This window comes from Martes martes (assembly GCF_963455335.1).
Source record: "Martes martes genome assembly, chromosome: 14".
NCBI classification, from domain to species: Eukaryota; Metazoa; Chordata; class Mammalia; order Carnivora; family Mustelidae; genus Martes; species Martes martes.
The window spans coordinates 62,791,991-62,809,764 of record NC_137902.1 but is presented as its reverse complement, the minus strand read 5'-3'; the positions used below and the strand labels follow the sequence as shown (position 1 = coordinate 62,809,764).

The 17,774-nt window shown below is 31.7% G+C and overlaps 1 protein-coding gene across 1 annotated transcript in view; it reads right to left on the bottom strand.

The window, feature by feature from the left end:
• Positions 1-17,774, bottom strand: part of RTKN2 (rhotekin 2) — a 72,967-nt gene that overhangs the window by 37,922 nt on the left and 17,271 nt on the right. Inside the window, exons 3-6 of the mRNA XM_080823238.1 lie at positions 15,120-15,178; positions 9,768-9,821; positions 8,316-8,433; positions 5,715-5,909 (exon numbers count right to left, since the gene is read on the bottom strand). Of these exons, the coding sequence (XP_080679364.1) occupies positions 5,715-5,909; positions 8,316-8,433; positions 9,768-9,821; positions 15,120-15,178 (426 nt within the window). The remainder of the gene's footprint in view (positions 1-5,714; positions 5,910-8,315; positions 8,434-9,767; positions 9,822-15,119; positions 15,179-17,774) is intronic.

Genomic DNA, 17,774 nt, shown 5'->3' with positions numbered 1-17,774 from the left:
AAAGCAGTAGTATGATGGAAATCTCCCATAAAAATCAGAGAAAGGCAAAGCATTATAATACCACATATGTACAGTTTAAGGCATTTTGACAAGCAATATCTTTTTAAAGATTCACAATGACTACTTGAAGTAAGCAGAGCAGATAGTTTGGTCCATGTTTTCAGATGAAGAAACTGAAGTTCAGAGAATATAATTGACTTGCCTCTGCTAGGCAAGTAGTATATTGGAAAGAGAGCCCCACTATACTTACTACCTTTATACTTCATTAAAAAATAGTTCAAAATTATGATACTTTTACTGTTAAAACAGATATAAGGGACTGTATTTTACCACTGCAAGAATTTTGAGTTCAGGGAGCGTGACTTATGAACCTTGGAATCCAATGTGCCATACGATATAACTGCTGAATAATCCTTTCTAAGATGATTAAATGAATGGATAATGAAATTATACCCAAAGGCTGAGGAGCTCCTTAGTTACATTTGAACTCTGCATCATCTTTCACACAATCAAAACAGTAACTTCATTGTTCCTCAAATCATAAATAATCCATTTATTCTAACAAGTGTTAAGATACTTGTTTTATAACTTCAATCTAATTTAAAATGCAGTACAGTGGCTTATTTTTTTTAAAATTAATTACATTTTGTCAAATAATCATTCTCAATTTTACCAGTTTTCTTGAAATGATTGTTTAAAATGATGTATATTTACATAGTGATGAATAATGTACTAAATAAATAGTTCTCAAAGATCATAAAATAGTGAACTCAGCTATTAGAAACACTGGGAAAATCTGGACAAAGGAATTTCAGTAAGTGAAATTCCACAAATAAAAATGAATAAATGAATCACATCAGGGAGCATGCTAAAAATTACCAAAAATGTTCACTGTCTTCTCTTGGATCAAACAATACTTTATGATGATATTTCAAGTTACTTCATTTTTAAACCATGACTAATTACAATGCCAATGTTTCCAAAACTAACAATGATCTCACTTTTAAAACATTCTTGTCAGGATAACATTTTCTTACTAAAACATTACACTCATTCCTTTTAGCCAACCCTAATACTGAGTTCCCAAAAGTTTAATCAGCTACATTTTTTAATCAAATAAGCCAATTGTTATAACACTGGGGGAAGAAGATTGGTCCAAAATGCTATGAAAAAAATAAATGACTACTTTAAATGGTAATCTAAAAAAATGCACTCTTTTGTCAGAAAGAACAGCTATATTTGATCACATGCCATGTTACCAGAGAAGATATATACAGCCCAAATTTGATCTTTTATGTGCATTTTGGTTAAAAATTAAAAGCTGTATTGGGAATCTTCTCATTGAACTAGATCACTATTAAAGAAACAAAACTGATCCCCTTATGCATTCTGATCACTAGTACTTTTCTCAAACTCCTATCATTGTGCTGAAGCAGTCGGTTAAGGAATTACTAGTTAAGAGTCATCCCAGGCTATGAATTTAACCTAGTGTATGCCAGATTCACACCTGAAGCTCAGCAGAATACAGGTACTAGCAGAACATGATTCAGTGAAATGTAAAAGATTTTACTTTTCCTTTGACCAAATTTAATTGGTATAAATAAGCAAATGCCATTCAAGTTGCATGGGGAATGTTCATAAAGAAAATTCGTGTTTGGACTCAGGTATAAACCAAGTAGAATAACAAATCTAAATAGAATGAACATTTCAAGACAAATATGTCGGTTGTTATTTAAAAGAATTAATACTGGGGTGCGTGGGTGGCTCAGTTGGTTAAGCATCTGACTTTGGCTTAAGTCATGATGCCAGGGTCCTAGGATGGAACCCACATCAGGATCACTGCTCAGTGGGGACTGCTTCTCCCTTTGGCCCTCTCCCCGAGTCCCACTAGTGCTCTCTTTCTCTCCCTCAAATAAATAAGTAAAATCTAAAAAAATCTTAAAAAAAAAAAAAAGGGAACTTAATACCAACAGTATTATGCTCAAAAATTCCTCCAGGTTTCAAAGAGGAATATAGGTTAAATGCAAGTTCTAACATCACTTAGATTATCTTCTATGAAATTAGAAACAATGGTTTTAAATTTTAAAATATCTGTCTATATGTTATAATCCTATGTTGTTTTTAAATTGCAATGTTTTAGCATGGGTTTGAAAAAGTTAAGGAAAACCTAGTCTCAGAACAGTAAAAATAGCAACAATAATGGAATGAGCTACAATTATTAAATTTCCACTGTATTTTTATTTTTTTCAATTAATTTTTGAGGAAACTCCATACTATTTTCCATAGTGGTTGCACCAATTTACATTCCCAGCAACAGTGCACAAGGGTTTCCCCTTTTTCCACATGTTTAGCATTTCTTAATTCTTTTGATAACAGTCATTGTAAAAGGTATGAGGTAATATCTTACTGTGGTTTTGATTTGCATTTCCCTGATGATTTCTGATGTTGACCATCTTTTCATGTTTCTGTTGGCCATCTGTATGTCTTTTTTGGAATAATGTCTATTCAGATCCTCTGCCTATATTCTAATTAGATTTTTTTTTTTTTTTTTGCTATTTAGTTCTAAGAGTTCTTTATGTATATGGATATTAACTCCTTAACAGATATATAATTTGAAAATATCTCGTCTCATTCACTAGGCTGCCTGTTTATTTTGTTGATGGTTTCCTTCACTGTGCAAAAGCTTTTTAGTTTATTTATCCAAAGAAAATGAAAACACTAATTCAAAAGATGTATGCATCTCTATGTTCACTATAGCATTATTTATAATAACAAAGATATGGAAACAACCTAAGTACCCACCAATGGATGAATTAGATAAAGGTGTATTATTATATTTTTATACTCAGCCATAAAAAAGAATGAAATTTGCCTTTTGCATCACCATGAATGGACCTTGAGGATATTATGCTAAGTGAAATAAGTCAGACAGAAAGACAAATACCATATGATTTTACTTATATGTGGAATTAAAAAACAAAAAAACAAATAAAACTAATAAGTATAGAGAACAGACTGGTGCCTTGCAGAGGAGAGGTGTGTTGGGGGCTTGGCAAAATAGGTGAACAGAGTCAAGAGGTACAAACTTATAGTTATAAAATAAGTAAGTCATGAGGATGTAATTTATAGCATGATGATTACAGTCTGTATTAAATATTTGAAAGCTGCTAAGAGTGTAAATCTTAAAAGTTCCCATCACAAGAAAACAAATCTTTAATTTGGAATGGTGAGCTAGTTACTAGGCAGTAACTAGACTTACTGAACTGATCATTTCTCAGTGTATACAAAATTGAATCACTATGTTGTACACTTGAAGCTAATATGTTATATGCAAATTAATCTGCCCTGGGTCACAAAAATAATATAAGACAGGATAAAAAATTACGTATTCACTGCCAAATATTGAGGTTTTATAATGAGGCTTGAGGCCCACTCCCCCTCACCACCATTTTTTTTTTTTTTCTTAAACAAGCTTTAAGGTATATGAAACCTTAGAAATGTCTCTAAGGAGGCTCCTAATAAATGATTGTGTCTAAGAATCCTTACCTTTCATATGAGAAAACTGAGACCCAAGGAATAATGTAACTTCTCCAGGATATTACGGGTCCTATCATTGTTTTGAATAAAGCAAAATAAATTTTGCTATCTAAAAAAGTTTTTAAAAACTACTGAACTCAATGGAAAATTCTTGATATATCTTAATCAAGAAAAGCTTTAAGAAGGTAAAGGAAAAAAATTAAAGGGTTCCTTACTTACTTTTCAATGAGATTTATATGAGGAAAGACTTAACATCTTCTATGACTATTTTTCAGTGGAAAATGGGGGGAGAAAACCCTTATTTGGATCCAACAGATCCAAAAGATTGTTGGATTGTGACATCAACTTATAACTCATAAACTGTAATTTTAAAAACTAAAAATAGAATTAAAAATCTGATGACTATATTATAAATAGATAGGGCTAAGTATTGCTTCATGAAATTTATCTGCTTATGCTACTGTACACTCAGTCATAATGTAAAATGTATTTCTTAGCATAGGCCTCAATTGAAAGAGACTGAAAGCTACAATACTAGAATCCTAAGACATTATCCATATGTAAGTATCCGACATAAAAAGAGTTATATAACCATGTTGTGATGATTAACATTTCCAGGGTCTATAGACCTGAAATATTTTGCTTTTTATAATCATAGTGAAGTTATTGACATGTTGAAGAGTCAACTCTACCAGAACATGCAAAGAAATTCTAAGAATGTAGACTAATTGACAGTTTTCCCAAGACACATAAACAAAACTATTTGTGCAGTAACAAATGCAATGTGTAAAGAAAGTATCTGAGAGAAACCAGGGCTCCTTGAAGAAATGGTGACTCCAAGTTTGGGCAGAAAAATTTAAGATGAATGTGGAACATCTTGTGTCAGAAAGCAAAGAAGCTATCAGAGATTAGGTTATGTCAAAAGCTGCAGGAGTCAGCTGAAAAGTTTCCCCCTGATCAAAGTTAGGACAACTTCGCTTCAAAGAGAATAATAACTGTAACAGATTGAAACACAAACATATACAAAAACTGAAGACTTCAAATAAAAGAGAACATTGATTACCTCCATGGTTGATAGAATAGCAACTCATAATTCTAAAATTGGGTAAATAAAAGAATCAAGCATTTTTTTCTCGCTTTCCTCCATCAATTTTTTTTCCATTTATATCCACAGTTCATGAAGGAAATGTCTTCTTTAAGAAAATTCAAAGTTTTAAAAAAAAGTGCATGACCATTTAGAAAGTCACCAAATTATAATCCCTAATGAAATAATTATCAGTAATAGCTGCTAAAACCATTAGATAAAACATTGACAGGGAACTTCATAATGGATGAATTGGGCTGGCAACACCAGAACCCACTGATCAATTTTAATATAACTATAAGTGGAACAAGGCCTCCCAATGGGAGACAGTAGGAAGTACCTATAATCAATGTGAAGTATTACTACCTAAAAAAGAACCTGAATCAAATCAGCCCTCTAGATCTACCAATCAATTGTAAGGAAGCACTGGGGATAGAAAAAGATGTTTAAAAAGATAAGATGCAATTAGCTAAATTCAAAATATGGGAAATTCTACAAGATCTGATTTCTTCAATAAACAATGGCAAGAAAAAAGTAGGCAGGAAATCATTAAAGATTAAAGAAACTTAAAAGACTCACTTAAATGCAACATTGTAGACCTTATTGGATCCTGATTTGCACAAATTATAAGAGGACATTTTCATAATTTGGGGCACTTTGAATACAGACTGGATATCAGCTGATATTAAGGGCTTATTTTTTTGTACATGACAATGGTAGTGAGGCTTTGTTATACAGAGATAAAATATTTTTTAAAATCTGTAAGAATAACATATGACAAATATAGAAAACCAGTTGGCAGACTGACAGGCAGCAAACACTTTGACAAACAGTCCCTTTTCAAGGAAAACATTTCAAAGCTTTGTGGTAGGAACTGGAATTCCAAATCACTAAAACATGCTGTCCCCCAACTTCCTACTTTCCAAAGTAAAGATATTAAGGATACCTCAACTGGGTAAATTTCAGTTTTGTTTCTGCTTCAGGATGTTTTTTCAATTTAAAATGTAAACTTATACTCCACATACGCTACTTTAAAATGTCACAAATATACAGTAATACTATGTCACTATAAATGCTGTAGTAAAAAACTTACAAAATAGGAGAACTGTAGGATGAGCATGTTTCATGATCTTCTTGAAGCACCAAATTTATTTTCTTCCCTGTAGCTTTACTTATAGATGTCTTCAGTTTCTTAGCTAGTTTTTTTGGTGTGTTGGTTATAGAAGATTCTTCTGTACAGCAGCTGTAAACCTCCACCTTTATCTGAAAGTCTGGCCTTGCTTCATTACTAAAATCAAGAGCATTCATAACGTTAGAAACTTAACTCACTAGAAAATAAAATTGAAACATCCTTTAGTGTTTTCGTAACATTTAAAAATCACAATTTGAAACACAATTTATGTTAAAAATGTTAATGAGACAGAACCTCCCTGTATTTACTTAGCATCTAAATGACCTGAGAGAGTGGCTACAACTTCCAGAGCTAACCAGCTTCTAAGTAGGGCCAAGTTAACACAATGCAATCCAAATTGTACAGGCACAGTCCTAAAGAAAAACAATAATATGCCCTGGTCTTCTTGTTGCCAGTGCTATTTTCCTGATGTCACGTCTTCAGTTATACCTTCTTGGAAGGTATTTGCATAATATGTGTGATTTCCTAAAATAACTATTCCTCCAAAAGGAAAAGACTTAAAAACTGAAGAAGGAAAGAGAACAGAAAAGGTTTCCTCTGCTGAAACCTTTAGTGTTCATTTCTTTTTCATAAAGAGTCATTGTCAGATCACCAACCGCCATGTCTTCTCCACCCCATCTTGTACCCAATAACTCTAAAATAACGCTGCACTGTTTGGTTATCTAGAGGAAAAAAACACACAAGCAAGAAACAATACAAAGAGCTATATACTACAAGGCAGGAACTCCTTGAAGGAGAGTGCGACCTTGGTAATATTCTTAACCTTGCATAAAAGATAATGACTACACTATTACACCCATATGCAAAAACTCTGCACTTTTAGCAAATGCTAAGTTTGCTTTGCCCTTTTTCAGACACAATGAACTACCTTTACTATAAAAGATTGTGGTGGTGTTACTAATAATAAAATTTACTTAAAACCACAAGAAAGGTCCATCAGCAGTAGATGTTGCCTTAGATGGAAGATCCATCAGTCTCAGAGATTTTAAATGGCCAATCTATACTTTGGATACATCCAAGGAATACCTCCCAGATATTTTTATAGTTTACTTGGCAACCTTTAAACATACAGTACTCCTGGTAATGACTAACAAATGTCAATATTTAGAGAAAAACCAGAGATTCATAAATATTGAATACTTATTAAAAACAATCTTAACAAAAGCACATTTTTTAAACAACATTTAGAACATTTGTCAGCAGCTATTTTTGGAACAATTTAAAATATTTACAGAATTTTTTAAAAATTATAAATCATGTCGTGTCTTCCCAAGTAACTTGCATTGTTCTCTCAATGAAAAAAAATTATGATTTTTGTCTTTGTGGTAAAAACAAACAATAGCAAAGTGATGTGAAGAAAAGAGTCTATTAACAGGACAGTTTTGGTAGAAAAAAATGCACTAGAGAAAGTTGATTATGGAGATAAAGGTAGTTAGATAAGCAAGGAAAATTATTCTTTTAGTTTCAATTACGTAAGTAAGTATTTGGTGATATTTTGAGGATCCTAAATAAATTCCTGTGGTTCAATAATTTGTAAGAATGACTGCACAATGGCTAATAACTCAGAACAATGCATTTTATTTTTCTGTGCTACACAATTATTTATGGGATACTAGACAGAAGCCACAAAACATGGTCTGCAATAGTTTTTTCTAATGTTACGTGAGAGGCAAAACTACTCTCCAATCTCAACTGTTTAGCTCCACAGCTGAAAATGGCAAAAACCATGTACATTCAGTTTTATTTTAATAGTTAAGTAGCTATTAATATTTAGATACAAAGACAGTGTTTTTGAAACCCTCAAAGAAATACAAATCACACACTGATTTAGGCTAGTAGAAACTTTAGAAGAGGCCAGGAAAAACTTATGTTAGTTGAAAATGATTTCTATGGCTACCTGAGGAGTTCCTTCTGTATTATGACCACAACAAAATGAGCCTATAAAAGAGCAGGGGCAATAAAAACAGCCCTAAGGATCACCCCATTTTTTACTGTTTGGGAGTACTTGAAAGAAGTACAATGTAAGAAAAAGAACGTGTTGAAATTTTACCGAAGTGCTTTCCCCATGGTACATATTTCAGGACTATCTTATAAATAAAGTTGTTATGACCATTTTAGCATTTGTGTAACTAAATATCCTATATGAGATGTAAGAACTGTTTTATGCCCAAATTCACTCTATATAAAATAATGTTATGAGATTTCATTGTATTCATAGTTTGGTTAATAATGAAACTGTACATGTTCACAAAAATTAATAAAATTTATCATATCTAATGAGTCAAATATTTACTACTAACATTACATGATTTCATTTTATTTTACATTGAAAAAGTTCAAATGCAAAAATGGGCTTCTTCTGAATAAAGTAATTTTCAAAATCAATTTAAACATTTAAAGATCTTAATGCTTCAAAAATAATCCAAACACCTAATAATTTTGCATTCCTTTAAAGGTAGAATTTAAACTGTTCTCATTCTCTGAAGACTTAAACATACTTACAATATAGTTACATTTTCAAAACATAGATCTGTGATAGTTTTATCCACAATCACCATGTCAGTATCAAAAACTTCAGCTCCCATTTTGAACAAACAGAAAATGGCGTACTGCTGTGATCCTAGGGAAAAAAGAGTGCTCCATGAGGTGAATCATGCCTATACCATGTTAAAATCTACTTGGAAATGACAAGTTAGCGCAAATATTTGTTAATAGATTCTCATTCTTATGTATGTTATACCGTAATTGTTAACTTTTTATAGGGCCTGCTCTGGCAGTATATGTTAACACCTTTCCCAACCAGAACAAAGCAATTAAACTAAGGAGCATCAAAAAATAAAGCTGAAAATACAGACCTCTCAGCAGCCTACAGCAAGCACCATATTCATAAATTTTATTCCTAGAAACTCTTTAGGTTCTCATTAATTGCCAACTTATTATTGTATATATATACTATTACCTCTGTCATTTTGGTTTCCAAGTCTATTCAAGAAGAAGTTTTCTATTATAAAACATTAGGGGCAGGCATGCTAACAACAGCAAAACATTTCCCACCAAATTGACAGCAAGGGAGGAAACCACAAAAACAATAAAAAGTAGACATGCAAACACAAAAAACATAGTTGCTGAGCCTTTTAATTTGGTGACTTTTTAAAAAGTATTGGGTGATTAAAGGTCTAAAACCTCATTATTGAGAAAATGTAGCTCTTCAGAAAAACTTATTCTCTATAGTAATCAGAAAGATACGCTTAATCCCCACATGTACTCCTTTGTAAAGTAAATTATATTTCCTAATTGAATAACAAATATACTAACCTGATTTAGGATTCTTCATATAAAACTAATTATGCTCAATATGATTCAGTTTTTAAACTATGAGGAACAAAGCTATCACAATAGACAAGAAAGATAAAGAATTATCATATCTTTTCCGCTTTGCCTGTAACAGCTAGAAATCATTTGAGGTTAATTTCTATGACCTAAGCAATACATGGATTTGTGAAGTCTATATAAAGCCATAAAATACTGAAGGGGAAAAAAATCAGATCAATTGAAAAACCTTTCCCTCTTACACCCTGTTAAATAATCTGAAGTAACAAAACAAGGCAGAAAAGATCGCCCAGATTCTGATCAAAAAGAAATACTGCCTTTACCTTTACTCCTTACACATTTTCTTTTGTTGTACACTTCCCTTCCCCACAACCTGTTATAGTCCTTGCATAGGTTCCAATCAACAACTAAAAGTACACTAGATAGGCATTATCTTAATTAGTATCAAGCAATTATAACATATTTGTACTAAAAATAGGAAAAAGCACGGTTCAGCAAGATACTGCTTATTCTGCCAAATGACATCAATTTATTTCAGTGTGGAAGCAGCTTTTTCTCCCAATAATCACAAATTTACTATACCCTAAAGAAAATATTTCAAATATAAATTAAAATCATACATACGCTCCTTATTGCTGAAGTGATCAGAGTCTTTCCACATTAGTGGTATTCGAATATCTATGAAGGAGGAGAAAAAGAAATGACAAGTAATAATCTTGATAAATTTCATTTCTTAGAGTGAAATGAACTTCTGAATTCCATAATGGATTCCGACCATTAAAGCCAATATAAAATTTATTATTTAAATATTCTAACATAGGCAATATTTTCTCAAAAATAGCTTAGACTAGGAATATAAAATATGTTAGTTATTTAAATAATTTACTAAAAAACCCTGCCAACTATTACTCAAGAAATTATTAAGGTCTGTAATAAGCTTATGCCATAACGTTTTCATTTTGTGATTTATGTTTCTGAAATAGATGAAATAGTTGAATTTCTATTTTAGATAACCAGTAGCAACAAACGTAGTTAAATACATTTCAAAATCATAAAATAGTAGGTAGAAATGATGTCAGTACTTCCATTACGCAAACTTTAAAGATGAAGAAAATTAAGTGATTTGTCTAAGATCATTGTTAGTGACAAACAGATCCAAACCTTTCCATTAAGAAGATTTAACTTGTCTACAAAAGAATTTGCAGATCTTTGTATATTCATGTTACAAACTACAGCATTTCCTTTAAGAAATAAAACTAAAAAGAATAATGCATTCCTTTTTCAAGACCAAGAAAAGGGCATATGTTCTAAAAGTGATGAAAATGTATCTTCTCTCATTCACACATTCTTCAAACCTTAAAGTAAATGTGTTAATGATCCTTATTCCAGATGTTAATCTAGACCTTTGACATAGTCAAAATTTTTCTTTCCTAGTTTCCTCCATTCTTTCCTTTACTTTTAATATTAGGGTAACAATTTTCTTCTGACATTCTAGTGGTATCCCTATATTTTCAGAGAATCAAAGTTCTACCAACTAGATTAAGATGTATGAATTAAAACATAAAACAGCACAATAGAAAGCTCAGTGATAAAGTGAAATTAGTTTTAATTACTCACAGTATAAATATCTCAAACCTTTGTGGAAAATTGCTCTGTTTAAGACACTTCCCTATTACACTTAGGATGTTGATACGAGTATTTTCATACCTATTAATTATGCCACTTTCTAATCATTACAAATCTTTATGAACATAAGCTGCTTGGCTACATATATGTTGTGCTTCACTTTAAGTCCTATGATCCTTTGTCTACACTTTCATTAGTTTAGAATCCTTTTTAAGGTTCTTAACGCCTATTTCTAATTTTCTTTCTAGAAAAGCTTTATAATACTCTTTCATCCTTACCCATCCAACCAGATATGTATGTATGAATGCCCTTGCCACTTCTGCCTTAGCAGTTTTGATAAAAAAATACTACTTATTGGGCTCTCTTCACGTGCTCAGCTAAACACTTTATATACATCTCATCTAACCACAATTTTTAAAATATTTACTAATTTAATAACCAATTGACAAGATTTGTTTAGATTTGTATTTTCTTAATTAACAAGAAAAATGTTAATACATTTATCAGCCAGTTCAGTGAATGTATTTTCTTAATTAACAAGAAAAATGTTAATACATTTATCAGCCAGTTCAGTGAATGACCTAAAATAAAATATAAAGTATAAACAAAAATACATAATTATTTCATCTATGTGAGAGTTTTGGAGTATGTGAAATAAAAATATAAACATTCTTCTAATAAGAATAATCGTTCCAGCCCCTTTTGTGTATATAATAGGCCATCCTTTCCTCATTCATTTAATGATTCAGTGGATCTTTATCATATATGTCATCCTGAGTAAGTATCTGTCCTTTGGCTATATGGTTTACAGATCTAATTGAATCATTTAACAGTTACTGTCTATCCTAATAGCAGTATCATACTATTATACTTAATCTTTACAGTATACTTTACCATTTGCTAGAAATATATCCTTCCAAAACATCTTATTCTCAGTTGCTAATTTCTTTATGTGAATTTTAGAGGTATATTGTCCAAATTCCTCTAAAATGTTTTATTAGAATTCTATTATCCAAATTAATTTGAGAATTGGTAACTTTATAATATTCTGTCAATATATATCGTAGCACAACACAGTTACCCTTATATCTTTACTAAGGTTATTCTTGGCTATTTAATATTTTTATTTTTTGTTGTTTTTATTGTAAAAGAGATCTTTTTGCCATATTTTCTAACTAGATATTGTTGGTTTTGACAGTTTACCACTTTTTGTATATTTACCTTGAATCTAGCCACTTTTACGGAATTCTTTTTTTTTAAAAGGATTTTATTTATTTATTTGACAGGGAGAGATCACAAGCAGGCAGAGAGGCAGGCAGAGAGAAAAGGGGAAGCAGGCTCCCTGCTGAGCAGAGAGCCCGATGCGGGGGCTCGATCCCAGGACCCTGAGATCATGACCCGAGCCGAAGGCAGAGGCTTAACCCACTGAGCCACCCAGGTGTCCCTACTGATTCTTTTTTAGTTCAAATAGTGTTTCAGTAAATTTCCTTAGATATTCTAGGTTTGCAATCTATTGTTTTAAAACAGTATTCAGTTTCTCTATTTCTATTTCAGCAGTTTCATCTTTCAGTCTTGCTATTTTAGGTACAATTTCTTAAATTGTATCAAAATTACATTGATAACAATAGACATTTTTACTTTCCCCTTGATTTTAATGGGATTGCCTTTATTGTTTCATAATTATGACTTGGCTGATACCCTGTCAAAGAGCCTGCTTCTTACTTGACCACAGTTGCTGACTCATTTCATTTCACAACTGTTCTTGTTCACAGCTGTTCTTGTCCTATTAGGGTGGTACTGACTATTTACACTATCTTGGGAGGAACATGAACCATGACTTCCTCTGCTATATACCAATAGCCTATGGGAAAACCTTGCCTTTTCCCATGCCTAGCTACATCAAATCCTCAAGAGAAGGCACACATTTCTTATCTATTTCCCAGGTAGTCAGGTACTGTTCCGATGACAAAGGAAATGTACCCTACCAACTATGATTTTTAATTCACCTTCAAATAGTAGAAATTCCTTCCAGATTCTTACAAATGGTTGACTAGGTTTCAGCTGACAGTGCTCTTACCTTTGTCTCTTTTTATGTCTTCATTGATTCTTTTATGATAAACTGAAAGAGACATACATAATACAATGGCTAACTTGATGCTGTCAACTCCTAAAAAGTCTTTACATCATTTTCAAAAATAAAAACTGAGGCACATTATGAACTGATTTGGCTTTAGATATTGAATTAGTAGTCAATGAATAAGCTGAGACAATTGCCACAATACAATTATTTGACATTTAGTAAGAATGATCAGGATATACCTGAATTATCTTTTTATTTTTATAAGGACCTGGCCATGAATAGTGAAGTTGGAAATGGTTCCAAACCCAGGTATCACCCAGTAATCAATGTCATCTCAGAACATTTGGAAACTTTGTTGCAAATACTCATTTTAATCAAAACAAAAGTCATCCAATGTCAAAAGAAAATGGATTTATAAAGGTGAATTAGTTTTTAATTTTCTTTGTTTTTATTTTTTACAAACACACAAGATATAATTAAGCCAAAGCAAAGATGAAGAGAAATTACATATGTATTCCATTTTCTGAGGCTTCCAGTTCCTTAATTTAAAATTATCTTTTGGAAAGGAGGAACACATGCAGAAATTTCTATACTTGAGTACTTGTGGTAAGGAAAATCACCTTTTTCTTTTACTTTAAATGCTTTTACTTAAGTACTCTTCTGAATGTGCAGTAAATGTTAATATGAATTGCTGTAGCGAATAAACTATTATGGCAATAGATGTTAACCCTATCATGTCATTTTAGTCTTCAACAGTAATTTAACATCTCACTTGTGTACTTAGTGGCACTAAATCAGAGGATGAAATGGAGGATTATGTTTAAGTATTTTCAGAAAATCTCCCTTAAAGATCTCAAATATTTTATTTATTCACATTAAAATGTATTGAACATAGTGCACAACTGCTATGTAAAAGTACTGTGTTTAGCATCAAAAGCATACAAGGAGGAATAAAACATGTTTTATTCCAGTCTTATAATTGGAAAGATGAAAACATGAATATAAATAACTATAAAACAAGCAACAGATTTTATATAGTTCAGTTACTTTACGGAAGAATTTTTTGCTAAGGGCAATTCCTACGATTTAGGACAATTACATCCTGTAAAATTCAGATCTATCTTTCCTGCATGAGAATTTTGTTTATCAGTAAAGACATTCCTAAAAACAGTTCCTTGGGCAAGAGCCTGAAATGCAGCAGCATGTTCCCTGGAGCTAAGAGAAAAAGGATTTTGGCCAGTGAAACAAGTTAGTTATGACTTGAGGGCTTATGGAGGTCTGTTGTTCCCAAAATGTACTGATGAGATGATATTTGTAAAAGGTACATTATCTAACTAGTATACACGAGTCAGCCTGTGTTCACTTCAATCTGTGCCATCTCCAACCGCTGTCTAGTTTCCTTAACACTTTGGAGAAACTGAGACAACACAGCATAAGTGCCATCTAGTGGTAAAGGGTCTCCTATCTGCATTAGGAATTCAAAGAAAGAAAACATTTCCAGCTGGAATGATAACAGGGAAGGCTTTATAGATGAGCAAACAGATCCTGAAGATAATATAGTTATTTCAAGAGCTAATTGGGTGTCAGAAGCAGGCAGTGTGTTGACAGAACAGGGAGAGAAATGTCTGGCTAAGCAGACAGTTTATGTACAAGAGTGGAAGATATGGTTAGAAAAATAGGTGGGTCAGAATGGAAAACTTGTGGGGGAAAGTTTGGTTTTCACCCTATGAAAAACAAGAAGCAGTCATCCATCCAATCAATGTCCAATAAGTAATTACTATGTGTAAGCACTGCATTAGCTTCAGGGTATACAGTAATGAATAAAAACAAACAAACAAACAAACAACAAACCACATAGTTCCAAACCTCACGGAATTTTTAGCCTGGACAAACATTAGAAATGTTATTGAAACTTCTGACCAGAAAAGGAATGGAGAGTCAAAGATGTGAGTTTGTAGCTCAGCTCAACCACTTACAGCAAGTCGTTTAACCTCCGCGTCTAGAAAAAGAGAATTATCCTACCTATTTCACAAAACTGCACTGAAGAGAATATATAAAATACACATCAAACAGCTTTCTCAAACTGTAAAATCTTACATAAATGTACAGCATAATGATGAAAACAGTGTTTTAGAACAAATATAGATAGAGGTTATGCAAAATAAAATGAAGGAAAGAAATGGACTCAGGGAATCAAAACCCCACCAATGCTAAGAAGGTACGTAATAGAATTTATTCAGCAATATAAAAACAATCCATCTACAGCATACCTGATATGGCAACCTTTCCTTTACAAGCGGTTCGTTCTTTACTTTCAAAATTCACATCACTGTCAAAAGGAAAAAACCTAATGAAAAAAAGATCTTTTCTAATAAGCAATGTCTTAACAATCTTTCACAAATGCCTCAATATTAAAAACACACATATCCATGCATAATGATTTCCAGTTAATATAACTACTTCACTCAAATTTCATGATGTTTAGGCAACAGCTAGCTGCCTTTAAGAGAAATATGTAGAAGCACTCTCTTTCATTTTTCATATAATCTTTACATTCCATGATGATTATATACTGGCTTACCCTACAATGAAAGCCTTCTGTGAACACTTAATTTATAAGATGTGCAGTATTTGTCCAGGTCCCAGGATGTGTAATACCTAGGTTCACCATTTCATAAATCACATTTCTGTCTTACCAGATTATAGTTGCCTGAAAAAGCTAGAGAGCTTCCCAACCATAAACTTGCTGCTCAGGAGTATTTTATCTTTATAAAAACCTAAAAATACCAAAAAAATTATTCTGTGCTATATATTTATATGCAGTAATATATATCATTCTTTGAAACTCAAAAAAACAAATATTGAAACAAATTAACTCAGGAACTAAAGGATGGAAGTGGCTCGCAGAGAGAAAAAAATATGGAGTAAAACACTGTCATGACAATAGGAAAAAAGTCTCAAGTAAAATTCTTGGTATATAAGAGACTCCAACAAGATCTGACTTTAGAATATACTATTACCATTAAAAAAAATTCAAAATACTTATCTCCTGGTAAATCAAATCACTCCAACCCTTGAATATTTTTCTAATATCTTATTTCCTAATATCCCACATGTAGAAATTAGCATTACATTTCTAGAGCAATATTTCTCAGAGTATTCTGCTTTGCATTTTTGGGGGGTCTCCACTTAATTTGGTTAATTAACTACTGGCTAATTTAATTAGGTACTTCAAATAATGTGATAAGATAAAAACTTTTCATCTGAATACTGTTTGATTCTAAGAGAGCTTTTGGAGAAAGGTTGGGTGGGATTCTGAAATGCAACTAATTTTCAGAAGAGTATGACACCATCTCATTGTGTTTCAGGAGGCAAGTCAAAAAGACTACACAGATATTATTTTTCTTACATCAAAACTTAAAGACAATATATCAGTCTACTTCTCTTACTCTCTTACTGGATTAAGCACATAAGCATTTTAGGCGAAATATATTCCATATGAGCTAAAATAATATACTGATATACTTAAGTTGATAAACTTACATAAGACACATATATAGTATTTATAGAACTACATATGAGGTATAACTGAAGTAATGTAGTAGACTTAAAGCCATAAATTTCTCAGGATCCTATCTAATTACTTTGTGGTCACATTAGTATTTAAGTTAAAATAGGAAATTCACTAAGTAAAAAATAAAAGTACTCATCAATTATTTAAAAATAATGTTTCATTGAATCATAAATTCTAAGAGTCTAGTTCAATATTTTATACTCAAGTTTAGTTTGTCAAGTTGGAAAACATTAGCTTGCTTATTACTTATTTCATCACAGAGGAAAAGTTCAGTTGAATAGCCTGCTATAAGGCACACTAGAAATCAAACACAAATCTCAATTTCCTCAAATTGGTATAAGAAATACAATATATACATACAGTTGGCTGGCATTTGTAAGTAATATTTCTAAAAACACCTTCTATATGAGCAATGAATAATATAAATTCTTAAAATGCTTATTTCAGTGAAGAAATATAAGAAAGCTCTAATATGGTGAGTAACTTGACTTTTATGGAATAAGTCATAGATTATGCTAAAGTTGAGATCCATTAGATATTACTAAATTGGATTAACTGTGAGGCTTTGGCAGGTAAGTGAAATTCTGAAATATAAGAACCACCAAAGCAAACTTGTTGAAAATTTACTACAAAAAAAAAAAAAAAAAAAAAAAAAAAAATTCCCCTTTAAGGATTCAACCACATGGCAGAGTACAGCTTTCTTCCCTATAATTATAATTTACTTGCATAGGCATTTCCAGGGCCAGCCAACAAAGTTATTATAGATAAATATTATCAAACTATAATATAAACCCATTTAATCATATAATCTTACAGAATAATTAAGTCTTTTTTAAAAAAATGAGAGACACATTGAACTAATTCAGCTTCATTTTGCTGAAGCCTGAATTATTTTCAATTCAAATAACTCTTCAAACTGTTATTTAGGGTGCTAAAATGTGATGTTTTTCTAATTAATCCAAATTGACAATAAAATTGTTAAACATTCTCTGTTTAATAATGTGCTACTGTAGCTAATAGTTTGCTACAGTTAAATAAATACTTGTTTGAAAATCTGCAATGTTAATGCCAATTCTAAATGCTACAATTAGAGAGCCAGCCTGAGGAAAAAGCAAATAACCACAAAATTATCCAGAGGCACAGCAAAATAGTAGTGTACCTTCTTCTTATAAATCCAGTTTAGAGCATTATTATGGTGAGACTCGTAACTGCTAATTTAAGAGATAGAGACAAAAATACTAAAGACAAACTTTTAGTTTTATCTTATTACTTAATTTCTGCCTGTAGGTAAACAAAATGACCAACAGAGGGTGCCAATCAACCACTTTGTTGCTCAAAATCTGTATTTAAA